General features: G+C 47.5%; 1 protein-coding gene across 1 annotated transcript in view; it reads left to right on the forward strand.

The window, feature by feature from the left end:
* Positions 1–21,763, forward strand: part of robo2 (roundabout, axon guidance receptor, homolog 2 (Drosophila)) — a 1,135,129-nt gene that overhangs the window by 657,104 nt on the left and 456,262 nt on the right. Inside the window, exon 2 of the mRNA XM_078560411.1 lies at positions 8,902–9,228. Coding sequence (XP_078416537.1) covers positions 8,902–9,228 — 327 coding nt within the window. The remainder of the gene's footprint in view (positions 1–8,901; positions 9,229–21,763) is intronic.

Below are 21,763 nucleotides of genomic sequence, written 5' to 3' on the forward strand. Positions count from 1 at the left end.
TTTTCTGTGGGATGCCTGAGGTCGCTATGGAAATGCAAGATCTTCCTTTTTTGAAGTGGAAGCTGGAAAAGTTAGGTTCTGAGGAGGTTTTTTCAGAAGAGGATGGGATTTGGGGGAGAGTACCAGAGTTGGTGAACAATAGGTGAATTGCCCTTGCAGAAAGCCAGCACAGACACGATGGGCCAAATGGCCCCTTCCTGTGCTGTAACTATCCAATGAGAGTTGGAGCCCATGAAACTGCAGGTGGAGCAGAGGGAGGTGGGTGTGGATGCACAACAGACTGACTCTGAGGAGCGGAGATGTAGGATGGAAGCTAAGGAGGAAGGAGGCACATTGCAGTGAGGCCACAAAGGTATTGTTGGTGAAGGGAGAACGTTCCAAGGGCAATGGGATAAGTGTAAAGGGAGGAGTTGCGATAATTGGATAGCTCTTGCAAAGAGGTGGCACAGGCACAATGGGCTGAATGGCCTCCAGTGCTATATAATTCGATGAACTGGGCCTCTTAGCCTATTTAGGCGATACATTTAGCCATGAGCCAAAGTGAGCGCAACACTGGCTGAAATACTATTTGGTTTTGGTGTGCAGTGATGGCATGGATAGTTCAGAATGGCCAAAACCATACTGTTCTTAGCCAGGAACGCAAGGGACTGTGCTTGTGAAATTCCAGTCTGACATTTTGGGGATTAGGAGGAAGGGAGGAGGGGAGGAAATTAATAACAAAAGTTCCACAAACACAATTTCTGGCAGTCAGTCTGTGAAGATCAGCCTTCCTTTAATTTGATGTTCTTGAGGCCAATTATAAGCATTTGGAAGGGATGAGCTTGCAGGTACAGGCTGCTGCAGATAAGATTGCTTTCATTTAATCATTGCCAAAGCTGAATTAGCCAGAAAATGAAGTGAGTGTAGCGAATGTAGTTTGGAGTTGTTTAAAACCTGGCATTCCTGTTTAAAAATTCTGCACACAGGATTCCTTCAAGAAGCTGTCAAAGAATATGCTGTAGGGACAATTATCAGATCTCAGTTAGTACGTACGGTGACAAATAAAGAGGGCTTGCATTTCTATAGCACCTTTCACAACCTCAGGACATCCCAAAGCACTTTACAGCCAATGAGGTACTTTTATGAAGCACCGTTTTAATGTCGGAAACACAGCAGCCAATTTGTGCACAGCAAGCTCCCGCAAACAGAAACGCCATGTCGACCAGATAAACTGTTCTTTTATTGGCGAATTTCCCGGTCAGCCATACGGCATACCACTGCAGTACTTTACCAAGCACAATCATGGTCCAATCCAATGGAAGTCCATGGTCGCCAACGCCCTCTTGGAGCTTGGGACCTGAAGGAGGAGGAAGCATCTGTTCTTTTAGTGATGTTGTTTAAGGGGTAAATTTTGGTCTGTGACACCAGGGAGAACTTCTGCAAATAGTGACCATTGGATCATGTACGTTCACCTGAGACAGTCTCGGCTTTAATGTCTCTTCCGAAAGATGGCATCTCTAAGATTGCAACACTCCCTCCATGCGACCACTGTAATAGTGCAGCAATGCAGCACTCCCTCAGTACTGCCCTCCGTCAGTGCAGCACTCCCTCTGCACTAACCCTCTGACAGTGCAGAACTGCCTTGGTACTCACCCTCTGACAGAGCAGCACTCCCTCAGTGCTGACCCTCTGACAGTGCAGCGCTCCCTCAGTACTGACCCTCTGACAGAGCAGCACTCCCTCAGTACTGACCCTCTGACAGAGCAGCGCTCCCTCAGTACTGCTCCTCCAACAGGGTCACACTCCCTCAGTACTGAACCTCCAACAGGGTCATTCTCCCTTAGTACTGACCCCCTGACAGAGCAGCACTCCCTCAATACTGACCCTCTAACAGTCCAGTGCTCACACTATGCCCCTCTAACATTACAGTGCTCACTCTGAACTGCCCCTTTAGCAGTGCAGTGCTCCCTCTGTATTGCCCCTTTAACAGTGCAGTGCTCCCTCTGTATTGCCCCTTTAACAGTGCAGTGCTCCCTCTGTATTGCCCCTTTAACAGTGCAGTGCTCCCTCTGTATTGCCCCTCTGACAGTGCAGTGCTCCCTCTGTATTGCCCCTTTAACAGTGCAGTGCTCCCTCTGTATTGCCCCTTTAACAGTGCAGTGCTCCCTCTGTATTGCCCCTCTGACAGTGCAGTGCTCCCTCTGTATTGCCCCTCTGACAGTGCAGCACTCCCTTGTACGTCAGTAGGTGTGTCGGCTTTGCTCATGTCCTGAGAGTGGAATGTGAACTCCGTGACCTCTGGACTCAGAGGCTACCCGCTGAGCTATACCTGACATTTTGTTGCTTACATACAGGACAAGGGTTCAATCCCCAGTCGACGCTTTGTTTACTGATCTCAGTAAATGTTTCCATCTAGTGACTCCTCATAAATTCTCTTCCCTTTGTTGCAAAGCCTGTAGACATGGAAAGGATTGGGTTTGACTGATTTTCTCCCACTGGGTGGTCTGGTGATACATTGGAATAGGGAGGCGTAACTACAACAGTCTCTCCAAACTCTGATAGCCGATTGTCTCAAGAATGTGGATCTAGCCGTGGAGAAAGACCCCAGTGTTGTGCAGCAGCGGGCGAACGGGAGGAGGGAGTGTTGATAATTGTTTTATGCTCATCCACATGCCTCCCTCTGTCCATCCTAACTTGCAACAAGTCCTGTTCACCCATCACCTCTGTGCTCACTGACCCACTTTGGCTCCAGGTTCAGCAACGCCTCGATTTTAAAATTCTCATCCTTGTTTTCAAATCCCTCCAGCCTCTCTATCCTCCTGCATCCCCACAGTCCTCCGAGACCTCTGAACTCCTCCAATTCTGGCCTCCTGTACATCCCTGATTTTAATCAGTCTTCCTGGGGGCCCTATGGCTCAGCTAGTAGCCCACCTGCCTTTCAACCCGAAGGCCCCAGATCCAAACTTATGGGGTGATGGTGGTGTAGTGCTAATGTTGCTGGACTAATACCCCAGAGGTCCAGATCAATGCCTGGGGACATGGGTTCAAATCCCACACACACACACACACACAAGCACACTCACACACACACACACACACACACCCCCTGAAGCGCCCACACACACACACACACACCCCCTGAAGCGCCCACACACACACACACACGCACACACCCCCTGAAGCGCCCACACACACACACACACACACACACACCCACCCCCTGAAGCGCCCACACACACTCTCTCTCACACACACACACCCTGCAGCTCGTGGAGTTTAAATTCAATTATTAAATCTGGAATTGAAAGCTATTCTGAGTAATGTTGGCTATGAAACGATCATCGACTGTTGTCAAAACCCACCTGGTCCGTTAATGCCCTTTAGGGAGGGAAATCTGCCGTCCTTACCCGGTCTGGCCTACATGTGACTCCAGACCCACAGCAACGTGGTTGACTTTTAACTGCCGGGCAAGCCACTCAGTTCAAGGGCAATTCGGGAGGGGCAACAAATGCTGGCCCTGCCAGCCATGCCCACGTCCAGGGGCAGGATTTTTAGGTTGGCGTGCAGGCACGATCAGCGAGCCCGGGAAGCAGCCAGGGAACAGACCGCCCGCCGCCCGCGATCGACCCCCCCGACTACCATTTCACACCGGCCGGCCAATTAACGGCCGGACAACGTGAATCCCGCGCTGAGAACCTCAGCGCTGCCGGCCTGGGGGCGGGAGGAGGGTGTGAGTGTGGGGGTTGGGGGGGTGAGGGGCAAACGCAGAATGAACGTTCCCCCGAAGGCAGGGAGCTCCTCGGGGACCTGAAGACTTCGAAACAATTAAAGAAAGGTTTTAAAATCTGGGGAAATAAAATGTCCACGCATCACCTGAAGCAGTCACCTGAAATGTGTCAACAGGGGCAGGATTTTGCCCTTGTGGGGGGGGCTCGGCTGTGGTGGGGGGGGCAGGCGGAGGTGTTCGGGAAGCCGATCGCCGCCCGCGATTGGGGCCTAATTGTCTGGCCGGCGTGAAGCGCGAGCGGCAGCACCCAGCACTGCCTGTGCGGGCAGGGGGAGGGGGTGTGAGCGCATGGTGCGCTTGGAAACCTCCCTGAGGCACAGAGCTGCCTCAGGGCGATGAACGGTTTTAAACATTAGAAACAAAGATTTTAATAAATGTTATAAAACGTGTCCCCCCTCGTGTGACCCTGTCACCTGAGCAGGGGCATGTGTTATAAATTAAAATTTGAAACATTTTATCTTATTTTTTATTTGATTTTTGGAGACCTCATTCCCCCAGTGGGCGAGGTTTCCAAAAAAAAAATTGCCAAGGCCGCTTGGCCTTTTCGCCTGCCCCGCCCACTGCAAGGTTGGGATGGGCAGTGAGAAATTTGTTTCAGTGACCTGGTTAATGGCCTTAATCGGCCTTTTAATTGACGGCTGCTGACTGGAATATCGTGCGACTGCGCGTTGACGTCGGGACACTCGCCCGACGCCAACGTGCATCATTTTACGCCCGAGCGGGTCGGGCGCTTATTCTCCGCCCACTGAGGTAAAAATTCTGCCCATGATGAAAACCCTGTCCTTGCATTTTTATTTTTTTTTAATTTAATAACGGAAACCTCATCCCGCCCTTGGATGAGGTTTCATCAAAAATGCAAAGTCTGCCTGGCAGATTCACCTGTCCGCCAACTGTAAATTTGGACAGACGTGAAAATCGGGGACAATTGGAACCTTAACAACTTTAATTAGGCCATAAGGCATAGGAGCAGAAATTAGGCCATTCGGCCCATCGAGTCTGCTCCGCCATTCAATCATGGCTGATAAGTTTCTCAACCCCATTCTCCCACCTTTTCCTCGTAACCTTTGATCCCCTTACCAATCAAGAACCTATCTATCTCGGTCTTAAATACACTCAATGCCTCCACAGCCTTCTGTGGCAATGAATTCCATGGATTCACCACTCTCTGGCTAAAGAAGTTTCTCCTCATCTCTGTTCTAAAAGGTCTTCCCTTTACTCTGAGGCTGTGCCCCAGGTCCTAGTCTCTCCTACTAATGGAAACATCTTCCCCACGTCCACTCTATCCAGGCCTTTCAGTATTCTGTAAGTTTCAATCAGATCCCCCCTCATCCTTCAAAACTCCATCGAGTATAGACCCAGAGTCCTCAAACGTTCCTCATATGTTAAGCCTTTCATTCCTGGGATCATTCTCGTGAACCTCCTCTGGACTCTCTCCAGGGCCAGAACATCCTTCCTGAGATATGGGGCCCAAAATTGCTCACAATATTCTAAATGTGGTCTGACCAGAGCCTTATAAAACCTCAGCAGCACATCCCTGCTTTTATATTCTAGCCCTCTCGAAATAAATGCCAACATTGCATTTGCCTTCCTAACTACCGACTCAACCTGCAAGTTAACCTTAAGAGAATCCTGGACTAGAACTCCCAAGTCCCTTTGTTCTCCATATTTGCACTTCTTATTTGTTGGCGGGCGCGCTCCCAACACTTGCGCGCGCCCACCCACCGAAATATCGCGCAAGCGCGGTTTCATGTCCGATCGGGTCGGGCGCGCGCCCACATGCCAACCTAAAAATTCTGCCCAGGACTTGCAGGCCACGGAAAGAGCACTCATGACAAAGCTATCAATTGTTAACCAGCTTGTAAATCCTCTTCCAAAACTTCACGTCGTTCTCTAAGGGAAAGAGTACGGAGACACCACAACGACACCCCGTTTCTCAGCTTCCTGTTAGTTAACCAATCCTTTATCCATGCTAATCTATCGCCCCCAATGCCCATGAGACCTTATCTGTTGCCTTTTACGTGACAGCTCATCAAATGCCTTTTGGAAATCCAAATACACTACATCCACTGAACCCCCCTTTATCCACCCTTGTTACATCCTCAAAGAACTCCAATAGATTTGTCAGACACAATTTCCCTTTCACAAAACCATGTTGGCTCTGCCTGATTATATTATGATTTTCTAAACGTCCTCCCTCGCATTTTTCGCTGGGACCTTTGGAAGGCTACAACCAATGCATACATTATCTCTGCAGACACTTCCTTTAAGACTCTAGGGTGCAGGCCAACAGATCCAGGGGATTTGCCAGCTTTCATTCCCATTATTTTTCCTCGTACTTTTTCCTCCAGTGATCATGATTGTTTTAAGCTCCTCCCTCCCTTTTGCCTCTTGATTTTCTGTTATCCTTGGATGCTCTTTGTGTCTCCTACTGTAAAGACAGATACAAAAGACTTGTTTAAAGTCTCTGACATTTCCTTGTTTCCCACTTTTAATTTCCCAGTCTGATCCTCTAAAGAATCACCGCTTACTTTAGCTCCTCTTTTCCTTTTTAATATACTTGTAGAAGCTTTTACTGTCTGTTTTTATACACCTTGCAGATTTTCTCTCATACTCCAATTTCTCCCTCTTTATTTTTTTACTCAACCTTTGCTGGTTTTTAAAATGTTCCCAATCCTCTGGCCTACCACTAATCTTTGCAAGCATCGTACACATTTTGTTCAATTTGAAACTGTCCTCAATTCCCTTAGTTAGCCACTGATGGTGCATCATTCTGGTAGAGATTTTCTTTCTCAGCGGAATCTATTTTTATTGAGAGATGTGAAATATCTCCTCAAATTCCTGCCACTGCTTTCCCACTGTCCTATCTTTTAACCTCTTTTCCCATACCGTTTTAATCAACTGTCTTCATGCCCTTGTAATTGCCTATATTCGAGTTTAGGACATCAGCCACCAAACACTGGAACATCTCTTTCTGTGGCTTGGTTGCCAATTTTGTTTTATAATGTTCCTGTGAAGTGCTATTGAGATGTTTTACTACTTTGAAGGCACTACATAAATGTAATCTGTTGTTATTTAACAAGTGGTTATTTCAGGGGCCAGGGAGGTTTGTGGCCCAGTGGGTGGTGTCCCTGCCTTGGACTCAGTAGCTCTGGCTTTGTGTCCCACCCCAGGACTTGATGGCCAAGGAAGATGCATTCATGAGGCAGCCACACAGATTGAGTATCATTTCAACACACTGAAAATCCTTCCAACACACACCAATAGCAGGGGATAAGAGTGGGAGAAATTCCTGGTCAGCAATGTGATGGAAGGAATGTTGGAGCCTCGAGCACCACCATCCACAGCTCCAGACTGCAACGTGCATGTAAAAGTGTATGTTGCCACAGCAACTCGATACCCCCTGAGTGAACTGGAACGCACCATCACCACTTCAGAGGACTGTTGAGGTCATGTGGAAGCAGATAGCTCCTTGAATCACTGTAGTGCTGTATTGTTTAAAACTCATCCTGGGGATATAGCCATTACTGGCAAGGGCCGTATTTATTACCCATTCCTAATTGCCTTGAACTCAATGGTTTACTGGGCCTCTTTGGAATGATACTCAACCGGTTGGGAGTCAGCCATTTGGCTGTGGAACTGGAGTCATATCTGGGCCCAGACTGAGTAAGGGTGGCAGATTTCCTTCCCTAAAGGGATGCAGTATTAATGAACCAGTTATTATTCGGTCATTGTCGGATTTGAATTCACATTCTTTGGATTATTTTTCCAGTATCGTAACTACAACACAATCGTACTCTGTTTTTCCCAGTGAGATAATATCTGGTGGGCATTAAAGATTCCATGAACTTGGTATCCGGACCATAATTTCTCCTCCTCCCCTTCCCCAGTCAACGCTCCCAAGTTACAGATTAACCGATTGTTCATCTCATGAGAAGCACACCAGACTAGAGGTTATGGCACCAGTCTAGAGGTCAAGAGTTCAGATCCCACTGTTACACATTGTCAAATTAAATTCAATTAATTTGGTAATTTGTGGATTGTGACCTGAAAACTGTCGTAAAATCCCAACTGACTCGCTTATATCCTCCAGGGGAAGGAGTCTGGCATCCTTACTTGGTCTCGGCCTACACAAGACTCCATTCCTGCAGCACCATGGTTAACTATTAATGCTGTTCAGAATGGGTAGTGAATGCAGTGTTGCCCGTGTGGCCCACCTCTCTGGAATATAAATTGCCTCTGTGTTTGCCAAGGTGTCAGCGGTTGCTTCCAAAGCAATTCATTACAAAACTCCTGGCCAACTCTGAAAACTCTGGTGAAGTTCTTTGCTTCACTGTTACCCACCCCCATGAGACCATCATTGAGCCCTGAAATAGTGTGAAAGGTCACAGCCATAATGAAGTCCACCCCCTCCCACATTTTCTCCATGATTAGGTGCTATGTTTTCTGAATTACATAGTAATACAGTACCAACAGCACAGAAAGAGGCCATTCAACCCAACAGACCTGGAATCACAGGAAAACCAGCAGATGACTCCCTTAACAGGCATTAGTGAACGAGACGAGTGTTTAAGAGAATCAATGATAGTTTCCTGGCCCATTACTGAGACTAGCCTTCAGACCCACATTAATTAATTCAATTTAAATTCCACTGGTTGCCATGGGATTTGAACCCATGCCCTATGGATTACTAGTCCAGTGACATGACCACAATGCCACTGTCTCCTCTGTCTATTAATGGCTATCTTGTATTTATGACCCTGAGTTCTGGTCACGCCCACAAGTTGAAACATCTTCTCTACGTCAACCCTGCTAAACTCATTCATAATCTTAAAGATCTCTGTAAGGTTACACCTAGCCTTCTCTCCTGGAGAAAAGAGCCCCAGCCTCTTCAATCGACTTTGATAGGCATAACCTCTGAGTTCTGGTATCATTCTGGTAAGCCTTTTTTGCATCTTCTCAATGAACCTATATATTTTTTTTCATAATATGGTGACCAGAACTGTTCACAGTGCTCTCTTGTTTTGGTCTAACCAAGGGTCCTAAATAAATGTAAAACATGGTTTAACATAGGCCTAAAAACTGGATGGCCTGTATCACATAATTAAATCTCCTCTCCCTCTCTCTCGCTCTCTCAGGATCCCGTCTTCGACAGGAGGATTTCCCGCCCCGGATTGCGGAACACCCCTCTGACCTGATCGTGTCCAAGGGTGAGCCGGCCACCCTGAACTGCAAGGCCGAGGGGAGGCCCAGCCCCACTGTCGAGTGGTACAAGGACGGCGAGCGGGTGGAGACGGACAAGGACGATCCCCGCTCTCACCGCATGCTGCTGCCCAGCGGCTCCTTGTTCTTCCTGCGCATTGTACACGGACGGAGGAGCAAACCCGACGAGGGCAGCTACGTCTGCGTGGCCCGGAACTACCTGGGGGAGGCCGTCAGCCACAACGCCTCGCTGGAGGTGGCCTGTAAGTACCTGATGATTGCACATCCTTGCCGTGTGTTGTTTGCTGGTCACGCCAGACACTGTTGTTTCTGTTTTTCTCAGTGTGGTTCACAATGGACATTCAACCCTGCCGTAATGGCCAAACAGGTTGTCTCAAATATGCAAGTGGGAACTTTTGGCCGTGCTGTTGTTGACTCCGAGGGTGTCACTCTCAGCGGGTCACAGCTCCAGGAGCTCCCTGAAGGGTGGAGGGCTCGAGCATTTTGCCGTAATTGTTGGGCCAACTGGTTTCTTGTTTCTGGTGCCGTATTTTACTGAACGGAAGGAGTCTTTCTCCAAGGCTTTTACTCTCCAGGGAAGGAGTTCCCTGGAGAGAGTCAATATTGTGGTGTCTTTGTGAGTGTGTAAATATTTGTAGGGTTCTCTGGGAGCATGTCTGTACTTGTAGGGTCTCTGGGAGTGTGTATGTTCTTATAGTGTATTTGGGAGTCTATCAGTATTTCCAAGGGTCTGTGGAGTGTGTCTGTATTTACAGGGGTCTCTGGGAGTTGTCAATATTTACAAGGGTCTCAGTGATTCTGTATTTACAGGACTCCCTGGGAGTGTGTCTGTTACAGGGCTCTTGAAGAGTGAGTCTGTATTTACAGGGGTCTCTAAGAGTGTGTCTGTATTTACAGGGGTCTCCGGGAGTGTGTCTGTATTTACAGGGGTCTCCGGGAGTGTGTCTGTATTTACAGGGGTCTCCGGGAGTGTGTCTGTATTTACAGGGGTCTCCGGGAGTGTGTCTGTATTTACCAGCGTCTCCGGGAGTGTGTCTATATTTACAGGGGTCTCCGGGAGTGTGTCTGCATTTACGGGGGTCTCTGGATGTGTGTCAGTATTTAAATATTGGGCAGAAAACAGGCATGAACTCCCCTGCTCTGATTTCAAAAGAGAGCCATGGGATCTTTATCATACACGTGAGGCTCTTGAAGAGTGAGTCTGTATTTACAGGGGTCTCTAAGAGTGTGTCTGTATTTACAGGGGTCTCCGGGAGTGTGTCTGTATTTACAGGGGTCTCCGGGAGTGTGTCTGTATTTACAGGGGTCTCCGGGAGTGTGTCTGTATTTACAGGGGTCTCCGGGAGTGTGTCTGTATTTACAGGGGTCTCCGGGAGTGTGTCTGTATTTACAGGGGTCTCCGGGAGTGTGTCTGTATTTACCAGCGTCTCCGGGAGTGTGTCTATATTTACAGGGGTCTCCGGGAGTGTGTCTGTATTTACAGGGGTCTCCGGGAGTGTGTCTGTATTTACAGGGGTCTCCGGGAGTGTGTCTGTATTTACAGGGGTCTCCGGGAGTGTGTCTGTATTTACAGGGGTCTCCGGGAGTGTGTCTGTATTTACCAGCGTCTCCGGGAGTGTGTCTATATTTACAGGGGTCTCCGGGAGTGTGTCTGCATTTACGGGGGTCTCTGGATGTGTGTCAGTATTTAAATATTGGGCAGAAAACAGGCATGAACTCCCCTGCTCTGATTTCAAAAGAGAGCCATGGGATCTTTATCATACACGTGAGGCTCTTGAAGAGTGAGTCTGTATTTACAGGGGTCTCTAAGAGTGTGTCTGTATTTACAGGGGTCTCCGGGAGTGTGTCTGTATTTACAGGGGTCTCCGGGAGTGTGTCTGTATTTACAGGGGTCTCCGGGAGTGTGTCTGTATTTACAGGGGTCTCCGGGAGTGTGTCTGTATTTACAGGGGTCTCCGGGAGTGTGTCTGTATTTACCAGCGTCTCCGGGAGTGTGTCTATATTTACAGGGGTCTCCGGGAGTGTGTCTGCATTTACGGGGGTCTCCGGGCTTGTGTCTGCATTTATGGGGGTCTCTGGATGTGTGTCAGTATTTAAATATTGGGCAGAAAACAGGCATGAACTCCCCTGCTCTGATTTCAAAAGAGAGCCATGGGATCTTTATCATACACGTGAGAGGATAGATGGGATCTCAGTTTTAACATCCCATTGCACGGCGGCATGTCCGGCAGTGCAGCGCTCCCTCAGTACTGCACTGGAGTGTCAGGCTAGATACACATGCTCAAGTCTCTGGTCAGATAGCAGGAAGAGCCTTAAGGGGCTGAATGGCCTCCTCCTCTTGGGAACCAAGAGGCTTTTGTTCGGTCCTTACTCTCACATTAAATCTGCTGTCTGTCAGCAGTCAGATTTCAAATGAGTAAAGTCACATATTCCAATCGCTTTTGTCTTTCTCTCTCTTGAGAAGAGTATTTTTCTCCTTCCCCACCACCACCCGCTCCCCCTCCCCACCCTGCCACCCAATCTCCCCCCAACTTCCCCAAGTCCCCGCTACCCAATCCAATTTCCACTGAGGTTTTTTTACGGCGATTTTCAATAAATCTAGAGTGTCGGGTGAGCCAGACTGTTGGGCTTGACCTGAAGTTACTACAGCTGGTGGGAGGTCAGGCATGAACACAAGTCCGGTAAGGGGGAAAATTGGAGAATTAGCAAGAGCGGGCCTCGGTGCTGGGAGCTGATAGACGAGATCTGAGGGGCCAGTGAAATCTGAGAATGGACAGCCACAGAACCCTCTGTTCTAAAAACAAATCCAGCCTCTAACCTGACACTGCCATCTCGATTTATGTCACTCTTATTTTACTTTTGTAGCTACAGCTGATCAAATATTCTCCGATTTGTTTTGTTTGGACTGGGGGAGGGGGTTGTGAATATGGCCACTTTCTCTCATGCTCCCTGGTTTCCTCAAGAGTCAAGAAAGAGAAGACACAGGTGGTGGATGTAAAAGATCCCCAGGGCTCGGTTGGTTTGAAGAGCAGGTGACCCTCTCCCCGACTGTGCCGACCGGCATTCCTCTCGCACCAATCGCCTCCGAAAAGCAGACCAAACCGGGCTCTTTCACCTCATTTGCTGGTCCTGGGATCTTGCTGTGCTGAAAATGACCACCGACATGCCAGCAGTCACCGCGCTTTGTTGCGTTTCATTGTACACGAAGAGCTTTGAGATGTTTGCCAGACATTTAAACCCGGTCTGAGTGTCCACTGCCATATATTCAGTAGAAATAAATCAGAAATAACCTGTGAATCGTACCAGACTGAGCATTTATAACCAATGATGAATTTCTCCCACTGTACAACAATTACAAAAGAAAGAAAAATCGCTTTATTGGTTCTTGGTTCAGAGACTCATAAATCCTTTTAAAAGAGAAGATTCATGTTTGGATCATTCGTTTATGCATAGATTACCGTCATTCACTCACCTTCTCTCCATATCCCCCAATCCCACCTACGCACCCTCTCCCCACATCACTCAATCCCACCAGCCCACCTTCTCCCCTTATCCCGCAATCCCACCAGCCCACCTTCTCCCCATATTCCTCAATCCCACCTACCCATCTTCTCCCCATATCCCTCAATCCCACCTACCCACCTTCTCCACGTATCTCTCAATCCCTCCTACCAACCTTCTCCCCATATCCCTCAATCCCACCTACCCACCTTCTCCACGTAGCCCTCAATCCCACCTACCCACCTTCTCCACGTATCCCTCAATCCCGCCTACCCACCTTCTCTCCATATCCCTCAATCCCACCTACGCTGTCTTCAGTCTCCAGATACCAATTTAATTATCCCTTGATCACTTTTCCACAGCCCGCTTCAATGTCATTCCTTGCTAACTTCTGGCACAGATCTGCTACCCTTTGAGTGACCTCCATCCTTGCTGCTAACTTCCTCATTTTAAATAAAAACAGAAAATGCTGGAAAAACAGCCAGTCACTCAGCATAGCTGGGGGAAATGACACAGGTCAGTGTATATATCCCTGAGGCTTGCACCTTCACCCCAGTGAACAACTTCTCCAGATCGAGTTCCCTTCCTGATCTCGGCAACCTTGTCTGCTTGTGTTTGTTCCTTAAATGTGCTGATGTTTTGATGTCTGTCTCAATGCAATCTCCCTTGGTGTGTTGCTTTGAGCTGTAGTCACGGTGACAAGCGAGCTGTTTTTAAGGGTGGCAGATTAATTCAACAGAAGAGATGAACTGAAGTAAAATAACGCCTTTCACAAACTCAAAATGTTCCAAAACATTTTCCAATCAATTAAGTATTTTTGAAGTGTGGTCACTGTTCTAATGTAGGAAATACAGTTGCTAATTAGTGCACAGCAAGCTCCCACATAAAACAATGACATAAATGGCCAGATAAACTGTGTTCAGCGATGTTGGTTGAGGAATAGATATTGGCCCAGGACGCTGGGGGGATCTCCCCTGCCCTTCTTTGAAATAGTAGTTGGGATATCTTTTTCATCCACCTGAGAGGACAGACGCCTAGGCTTAACGTCTCGTTCGAAAGACGGCACCTTTAACAGTGCAGCACTCCCTCGGCACTGCGTTGGAACTGTTGGGCTAGACCTGGCGCTTAAGTGTCTGGAGGGGGGAACTCAAATCCACAACTCCTGTGTGAGCCAAAAGTGCAGCAAAGAACAGTTGGCTTGAAGCAATTACTGGAACATTGGCCATTAGAGGACTAAGACTTTTTTTTAAAAGGCAGAACTTATCATCGAGATGAAGGGGGCAGCGATAGGGGTGGGGTGTGGCCAGTACTGGATAGTGACCCAGGAACAGGAAGCCTGGCTGAATATTTTCAGATCTGTAATGCAGGGGTCCTGAGGCCAGTTGACATCAGCTAAGCTATAATGAGTCCAATAATCTGATTGTGAAGTCTTCTTCCAATCATGGCATTCCAAAACGATATGGCCCCTTTAAGCGATGGTTAGTTTCTGCAGGACATAGTGGGACCTCACTTTGATATTTCGATTTTATTTCCACCCCCCCCCCTCCACATTATGAAAATAGAAGCAGAATATATTTATATAAGTAAATATAAGATTGGCTCACTGAAGAATTGACTTCTACCGAACTTGTTAAGTGGGTCAGGTCACCGCTGGGAGTCAGAGCAGATCATATTCTCAGACGGGGGATAAAGCAAGGATTGTATTTCTGGGGAGGGGAGGTAGGGTGGCCAAGCAGTTGTGGCGCCAACACGTTCAAGGAACAGAAGAAGCATGTGCGCTCTGTCAGGAGGCTGGGCCTGCCCCTGATCTCGGCTGAATCACTTGATACCCCCAGGGATTCAGCCATAGCCCCGGGTGTTAAATATATGGACAGCAGCTTGCTATCGACTAGTGGTTAACAGCAGGAGGAGTCAGGACAGGGGGAGGTGGGGAGCGGAGGTGAAAAGTGGTGGGAGGTTGTGGAGAAGTTGGAGTGGGTGTGGGTATTTGGACTTCAATGAAAAATTGATGCAGCCACTAGATGATCGCGTGAAGCAGAGGAAGCAAATGAGGTGTTGAATGCTACAGTGATGAGGAGACTTGGAGAGGGCGGGTGGGGGGGGGGGGTCAAGGGTCAAAGGGCAGGTAACAAACCTATCAGCTTTCCCCCTCTTCAAAAGCCAAAGAAAACAATTGAAAATAAAGGGAGAGAGAGAGGCTGTACAGTTTGTCCGGGAGTTAACCATTCCTTCCCTTGTTGAATGAGGGGACTAAATAAAGAAAAAAAGCAAAAATCCGCGGATGCTGGAAATCCAAAACAAAAATAAAAATACCGGGAAAACCTCAGCAGGTCTGGCAGCATCTGCGGAGAGGAGCACAGTTAACGTTTCGAGTCCGTATGACTCTTCAACAGAACTAAGGAAAAATAGAAAAGAGGTGAAATATAAGCTGGTTTAAGGGGGGGTGGGACAGGTAGAGCTGGATAGAGGACCAGTGATAGGTGGAGATAACCAAAAGATGTCATAGACAAAAGGACAAAGAGGTGTTGACGATGGTGATATTATCTAAGAAATGTAATAATTAAGGGTAGAAAGCAGGATGAGCAAGGTACAGATAGTCCTAGTGAGGGTGGGGTGGGGGGAAGGGATTGAAATAGGCTAAAAGGTGGAGATAAAACAATGGATGGAAATACATTTAAAAATAATGGAAATAGGTGGGAAAAGAAAAATCTACATAAACGATTGGAAAAAAGGGGGATCGGAATAAAGAATCTGCTGCTTATTCGCTGGGCTAAAGAAATGGATTGAAGAGAATCCCCCTCAAACTGGGACCACGAAGCAGATGGAATTTCATGATTTTGGGGGAAGTTAGACTTTTCTCTCTCCTCCTGGCCCCTCTAACTGTGAAAGGGTAACACCCCCTCCGTTATTTATGGGTGGGGGGGGTACATTATGTCTATGTCCCTGAATTATGCAGCAAAGGCACTCCTCAAATAAAAACAAACTTGTTTCTATGGTTGCGTTCCACCCCTCCCCTCATGAATTTGTTGTGCCAAAGAGTGATTCAGGATGTAGCAAGGGATCAGTGTCCCAACTTGAGCTGCGACAACATCTGAGGGCATCTACCTTTGCACTGCTTATCCTCTTGTGGTGAATTCCGACTCTATTGCTCCTGTCCAGTTTCCCGGCTTTGTTGGCCAGGACACCAGGGGAGGAACTCCTCACGAGAGTGGCCATGTGATTGGGAGATTTGCTAAGAAGCTGGGTATGTGGGATTGAGGGATATGAGGAGAAGGTGGGGAGGCGGGATTGAAGGATACAGGGAGAAGGGGGGATTGAGGGATATGGGAAGAAGGTGAGTAGGTGGGAATGAAGGATACATGGAGAAGGTGGTACTGAGGGATATGGGGAGAAGGTGGGTAGGTGGGATTGAGGGATATGGGGGAGAAGGTGGGTAGGTGGGATTGAGGGATATGGTGGGGGGAAGGTGGGTTGGTGGGATTGAGGGATATGGGGAGAAGGTGGGTAGGTGGGATTGAGGGATATGGGGAGAAGGTGGGTCGGTGGGATTGAGGGATATGGGGAGAAGGTGGGTTGGTGGGATTGAGAGATATGGGGAGAAGGTGGGTAGGTGGGATTGAGGATTATGGGGACAAAGTAGATTTGATGTTTCCAAAAGTTTTGGGTTTCTTAAGCATGTGGCGCTCTTATTTTTATCTGTGTTTAAGCTTCAGCATAATCAAAGCTTTAATAAAAGGGGAATAACTTAATGAAGGTTTAGGTCAGTCAATATACCTTGGCTTACAGACTGCATCCTGCGGACTTCCCACCTTGTGCTTTCTGGATCGATGTCATCCAACAGAAATTGACTAGCCCTAGATGAAGCTGCAGTGATACAGTTTTAGACACACACACTAGCCTTCGAAGAAAATGACTCAGACACAACACAGGTGCATGGCACATGTGTAAATGTAATGGATTGACTCCTATCACTGTAGGTAACTAGGGGAGTAAAACCCTCACAATAATCAAAAAAGCACCCACACCCTCTACTTTTCATCTCACTAACAAACACACAAAAAAGATTAAAGTTCGCATGCCTTCCGAATATGAGTATTGAGATCACATGGCCAATGACAGTGTCTTATTACTCATCTATTATTTACTAATCAGGATTGCAATTAGCCACATCTGGATTCTCAATTAGCCACATGTGGCTAACAGTGAACATATTGGACAACACTGGTCTGGAGGAAATCAGTTACCACATTGCCAGGCACTGATTGTTAATGGAATATCTCTAAATATCTCTGCATTCTCCAAGAAATATGAAACACTGAAATTTGTTGAAGAATAGGAGTATGAATAAAAATAGGATTTATGGCTGTTTCTAAAAAAAAACGTAGTTTAAGACTACTTCAAATGAATAATTGTTGGTAATATTTGCACATGTAATTTTCAAGCTCTTTTGAAAGGTTTCACTGAAAGGTACAAAAAATGGTTTACAGGCTAATGGTTTGTCGTTAACTCAAAGAGTTGAGCACAAATAGGTAGAAGTTCTGGTCTGCTTATCTAAAGCTCTGGTTAGACCTCATTTTGAGTAACTGCCTTCAGTTCTGGGCACTGCACCTCGGGAAAGGTACACTGGTCTCTCGGAGGGGACGTAGCTTGGATTCACCGCCATGATACCGGGTGCAGTTTGATGCTGGCGGCATTTTATGGTCCCGATGAAGTCAATGGGCTTCTGAATGCCCCGATGCACTTTACAGTCCCACTCCCGCCTCAACTGGGCCATCAAATTCCACCCCAGGTCTAAGAGGGTTCAATGATGAGGAACGGGTTGTATCGAGTAGGTTCACATCCCCTGAACATGGAAGATTAAAGGGCCGCTTCGCCGAGGTGATTAAAGGAGTTGGTGAGCGCATCAGAACTATTTCTCCTGGAGTTGGAAAACAAAGGGGAATAATCTTAAAATTACAGCCAGGTCATTCAGGAGTGATGTCAGGAAGCACCTCGTCACACAAAGAGGAGTGGAAATATGGAACTCTCTCCCCTAAAAAAACTGTTGATTGAACCTGGGGGGGAGGTGGTCAGTTGAAAATTTCAAAACTGAGATCGAGAGATTTTGTTTGACAAAGAGGATTAAGGGTCACAGATCCAAAGCAGGCAGATGGAGTTAAAATACAGATCAGCCATGATCGAACTGAATGGTGGAACAGGCTGGAGGAGCTGAATGGCCTTCTCTTGCACTCCCTCGTTGAACAGTGTGGAATAACGGGAATTAATTCAACAGGCAATTAGTGATACCTTTAGCACTGACTTTTGGCAAATTGTATTCTTGTGGAGTGACCTCTCTAATGTAAACCCACCCCCCCTCCCCAATTTGATCTTCCTGTCACCTTGGCCCGAGCACCGGAACAGAAAGATCTATCCCATGGCGGGACTTGGATTTTAGTCCATGATGCCAACGCAACTAAAGCAGAAGCAGAAGAAGTTGTTACACATTATGAAACAAAGGCGGTCGGGTGGGTTTAAGGTACAGATCAACCACGACGTCATTGAATAGCTGGACCAGCCCAAGGGGACGAATGGCCTCCCCCTATCTTTGTGTTCTGTTGTCCTGTTTCTGATTACTCACTTTCTGTCCTCTGCGATCGTTGTGAATGTTTTTCAGGTGGCTTCCTTTCCCTTCTGCTTGAACCCTCTGTGCTCACACAATAAAACTACAGGGAGTGACAATTGTCACGATGTGAGTTTCGTTGTGCATTGTCAGCCTTGCTGGAAGTGATGAGTTATCGAGGCTTGTTTTTTTGTAGCTCTTGTGTGAAGCTTGCTCCCAGACGCCACTCGCAAAGCAGTTAACTGATAACTAGGTCATGGCGAATGGTCATTAATTGGCAAGTTGCAAGTGCACAGTGACACATTTAACCAGAACCCGTAAATCTTTCAACACAACACTTGTTGTAAACCACAATACGCAGCTGAGAGTGAGTAACTTCACAGAAGTGAATGACCTCACCTCCTCACACCCTTGGAAATTGAATCCCCCCCTTTAATCATAAGCAATTTAAGGAGCAAATTAAAAACTGGTTTGATTTTGATGAGGGGAAACATGCTTAAGGAATCAGAATTTATCAGTAAGGAACCCAAAACCCCAGGAATAACTTCCTTGCTGGTGAGATCACCACTCTTCGATGGTTGTCTTGCCAAGCTTGACAACCTCTTGAACAGACGAATTTTTCCTTATTCTTGGAATGTGGGCATCACTGGTAAGGCTGGCACTTAACACCCACCCCTAGTTGCCCCATGAGAAGGTGGTGACGGGCATTCTCAATCTGCTGCAGTCCGTGTCTGTGTACAAGCTGTAGAGACCAGAAAGTTCCGGGATCCCTGCCAGGTCTCCGTCTGAATTAGTTGATTTTAGCTTGTCCCCAAAAATCACACCAAAAAAAATTACACGTGAGAGAGACATTGAAGTCAATCTTCTTGGTTCTTAAATTGATCCAGAGCTTTTGCCTTCACTACTCTTCAGAGAGACCACCCCATGGTGACGATCCCTCTCTGTGTGAAGAAGAACCTCCTGATATTATTCTGGAGTATCCGACTGTGTACCTTTAAGCTAAACTAAGATTCATGTGGCTATCTAATGATCACGTGGCTACTACTTGATAGAAGAGCGGCGGAGATCTCCGCAGTATCCTGAGTTAATATTTATTCCTCAACCGACACTACAGAAAAACAGATGATCCGGTCATTGTTGCTGGTCGTGGAATCTTGCAGTGCGCAATTTGGCTGTGACCTTTCTACGTTACAACAGTGACTACATTTCAAAAGTAGTTATTGGCCGTAAAACGCTTTGGGACGTCCTGAGGCTGTGAAAGGTCATCTAAACGCGAGCTATTTCTTTATTTCTTAGCTCCAATGAGTGTAAAGCTCGCTGGTTATTTGAGACTCCTTTCACATAACCTAGCTTCCGAGCCGACGTGACCCCAAGAGGTTACCGTGGCGGTGACTGATGCGGTTAATGAGATCCAGTGACACTTTGACCCTTCGACCCCCTGGTTCTCCCCCCACGCTTCCCCCCCACCCCCTCCACAACCTCTCCAACAGCGTCAGCTCCGTTCATTCATCTCTGTTGCCCCACAGGCTCAATGTGCGAGAACATAAGCAGGTGTGAATAAAGAAGTTCAAGGAGCTCTCAGTCACAGCTGAGAGGCAGAGGCAGCGGCAGAGTGAGATATCTGTTCAAGGAGGGTGAACAGCTGGGTTTCAGGACAAAAGCCAATTGTTTCTGTGTTTCATAGAATGGGCGGATTTTTAGCGTCTGTGGGTTCTTTGACCTCGTTTTCTCTTCTCTTGCCTCTCCCACTTTCAATATCTACCCCCTTTGCTGGTGTCCGACGCTCAGACAGACACTGCTTTCCCTTTCACTGCTACCTGACCCACATGCACATTATTTAAAGGTACGAGTGTTTGACAGTGTATTAGTCGGGGGGTGGGGGGGTGGTGTGGAGGGCATCACAGTTCAACTCACCCACTCATTCGCTTGACGTCAAGACACTACTCTCCAGCAAGGATCATCAGGTCAAATGAAAATGCACAACAGCAACGAAGTCACTCCTTTGCTCCCCCTCTTAACCTAAGAGCGACGAGGTCAATAGGCTTAGGGTTCCAACCAGGAACCTCCCTGCTCTGTGGATGTTCATGGATAAACCCACTGAGAGATCACAATTAGCAGGTGGGTGGTGACGTTTGTGAGCACCTCCAATCCTGGCCTCTTGCACACCTCTCATTCCCATTGCTCCAACATCAGCACTGTGCCTTCACCTACCTGGACCCTTAGCTTTGGAATGCTCTCCCTACACCTCTCTGCCTCTCCACCTTTCTTTCTCTTTCTCCTTTAAGATGCGCCTTAAAAGGTACCTCTTTGACCAAGCTTTTTTTGTTACCTTCTCGCCAGGGCCTGGTGTCAAATCTTGTTCGTTAACATTCTTGTGAAGTGCCTTGGAATCTTTTACCACATGAAAGGCGCTATATAAATGCAAATTGTTGACATTTGAATTGCACCCAGAAGTGAATTGTTTTAATGGATTAATCTTCGGGCCAGCTTTTCAAATGCACAGTGCACAATCCTGTGAGCTTTTCAAAAATACTGGAAAGTTTGAAGAGAAAGAAGAAAATAATTTATTTTAATCCATTCACATAGCGCCTTTCACGATCTCAGATGTCACAAAATGCTCTATAAACAGTGAAGTGTTTTTTGAAGTTTAGTCACCGTGGTGGGAAACAAGGCTGCGGATGTGTGCACAGCAAGATCCCACAACCAGCATCCTGACACTGACGATATTCCATTTTAGTGATTCTGGTCGAGGGATGAATATTGGCCAGGTCATTGGGGGGGGGGAACTAGTGGTCGTGGGATCAATTATGCCTGACCAAGAGGGCGGGCGGGGACCTCAGTTTAAAGTCTGATCCAAAAAAAAATGGCATGTCTGACAGCGCAGCGCGCCCTCAGTACCGAAAACCGGGGGGGTGGTGTCAGCCGGGATCTCATGCTTGAGTCCCATCGAGTGAAGTGGGTCTTGAACCCACGTCCCCAGAGTGAGCCAGAGGAAGTGCAACCTCACTGAGGCATGGCTGACAATCAGCCATTTAACGTGCCCTTTCCATCTCTGAAAGACTGATGAACTTGGCGCGTATCCCCAGCGTTTCCCGATAACCCGTACGTGAGAAAGGAACTGCCTGTTCCAGTCGTCAGGGCTTTTAATGGGAGATGCTCACAAGTGACGAGCGGCGTGACATTCCCTACCCAACGTGGCATTTCTTAATGACCCGATCAGCGGGACTTAACGTGTTTTTGTGCAGTTCACTGCATCGCAGCCATGGAGACGCTGAGAAAATTACCAATGAATTTCAGATCTAAACCTTGACCTTTGCCCCGAGAGCACTCCATCTCCTGAAATTTTGAGAAGACCTTTAGCCAGCCAATGACACGCTCGACCACCTTGATAATCACTCCCCGCATGGAGCCGGCGAGATCTCTGCGGTTGGCTTCATAATCGGGGGAGGGGGGGTGCTCTGCAGTCAAGTTTGATCAGTTATAGGTCATGGTGCGTTAATGAAGTCTGGTAATGTCCTGCAATTTACTGGAGCTCCACGAGTTTAATATTCTCAACCTCGTTTTCAAATCCCTCCACGGCCTTGCCCTGCCCGTCTCTGTCACCTCCTCCTGCCCCAGAAGCCTCTGAGATATCTTTGCGGTTCTAATTCCAGGTTCTTGCACATCCTTTATTTTCA

The sequence above is a fragment of the Cetorhinus maximus genome, chromosome 16 (genome assembly GCF_964194155.1).
Source record: "Cetorhinus maximus chromosome 16, sCetMax3.hap1.1, whole genome shotgun sequence".
NCBI classification, from domain to species: Eukaryota; Metazoa; Chordata; class Chondrichthyes; order Lamniformes; family Cetorhinidae; genus Cetorhinus; species Cetorhinus maximus.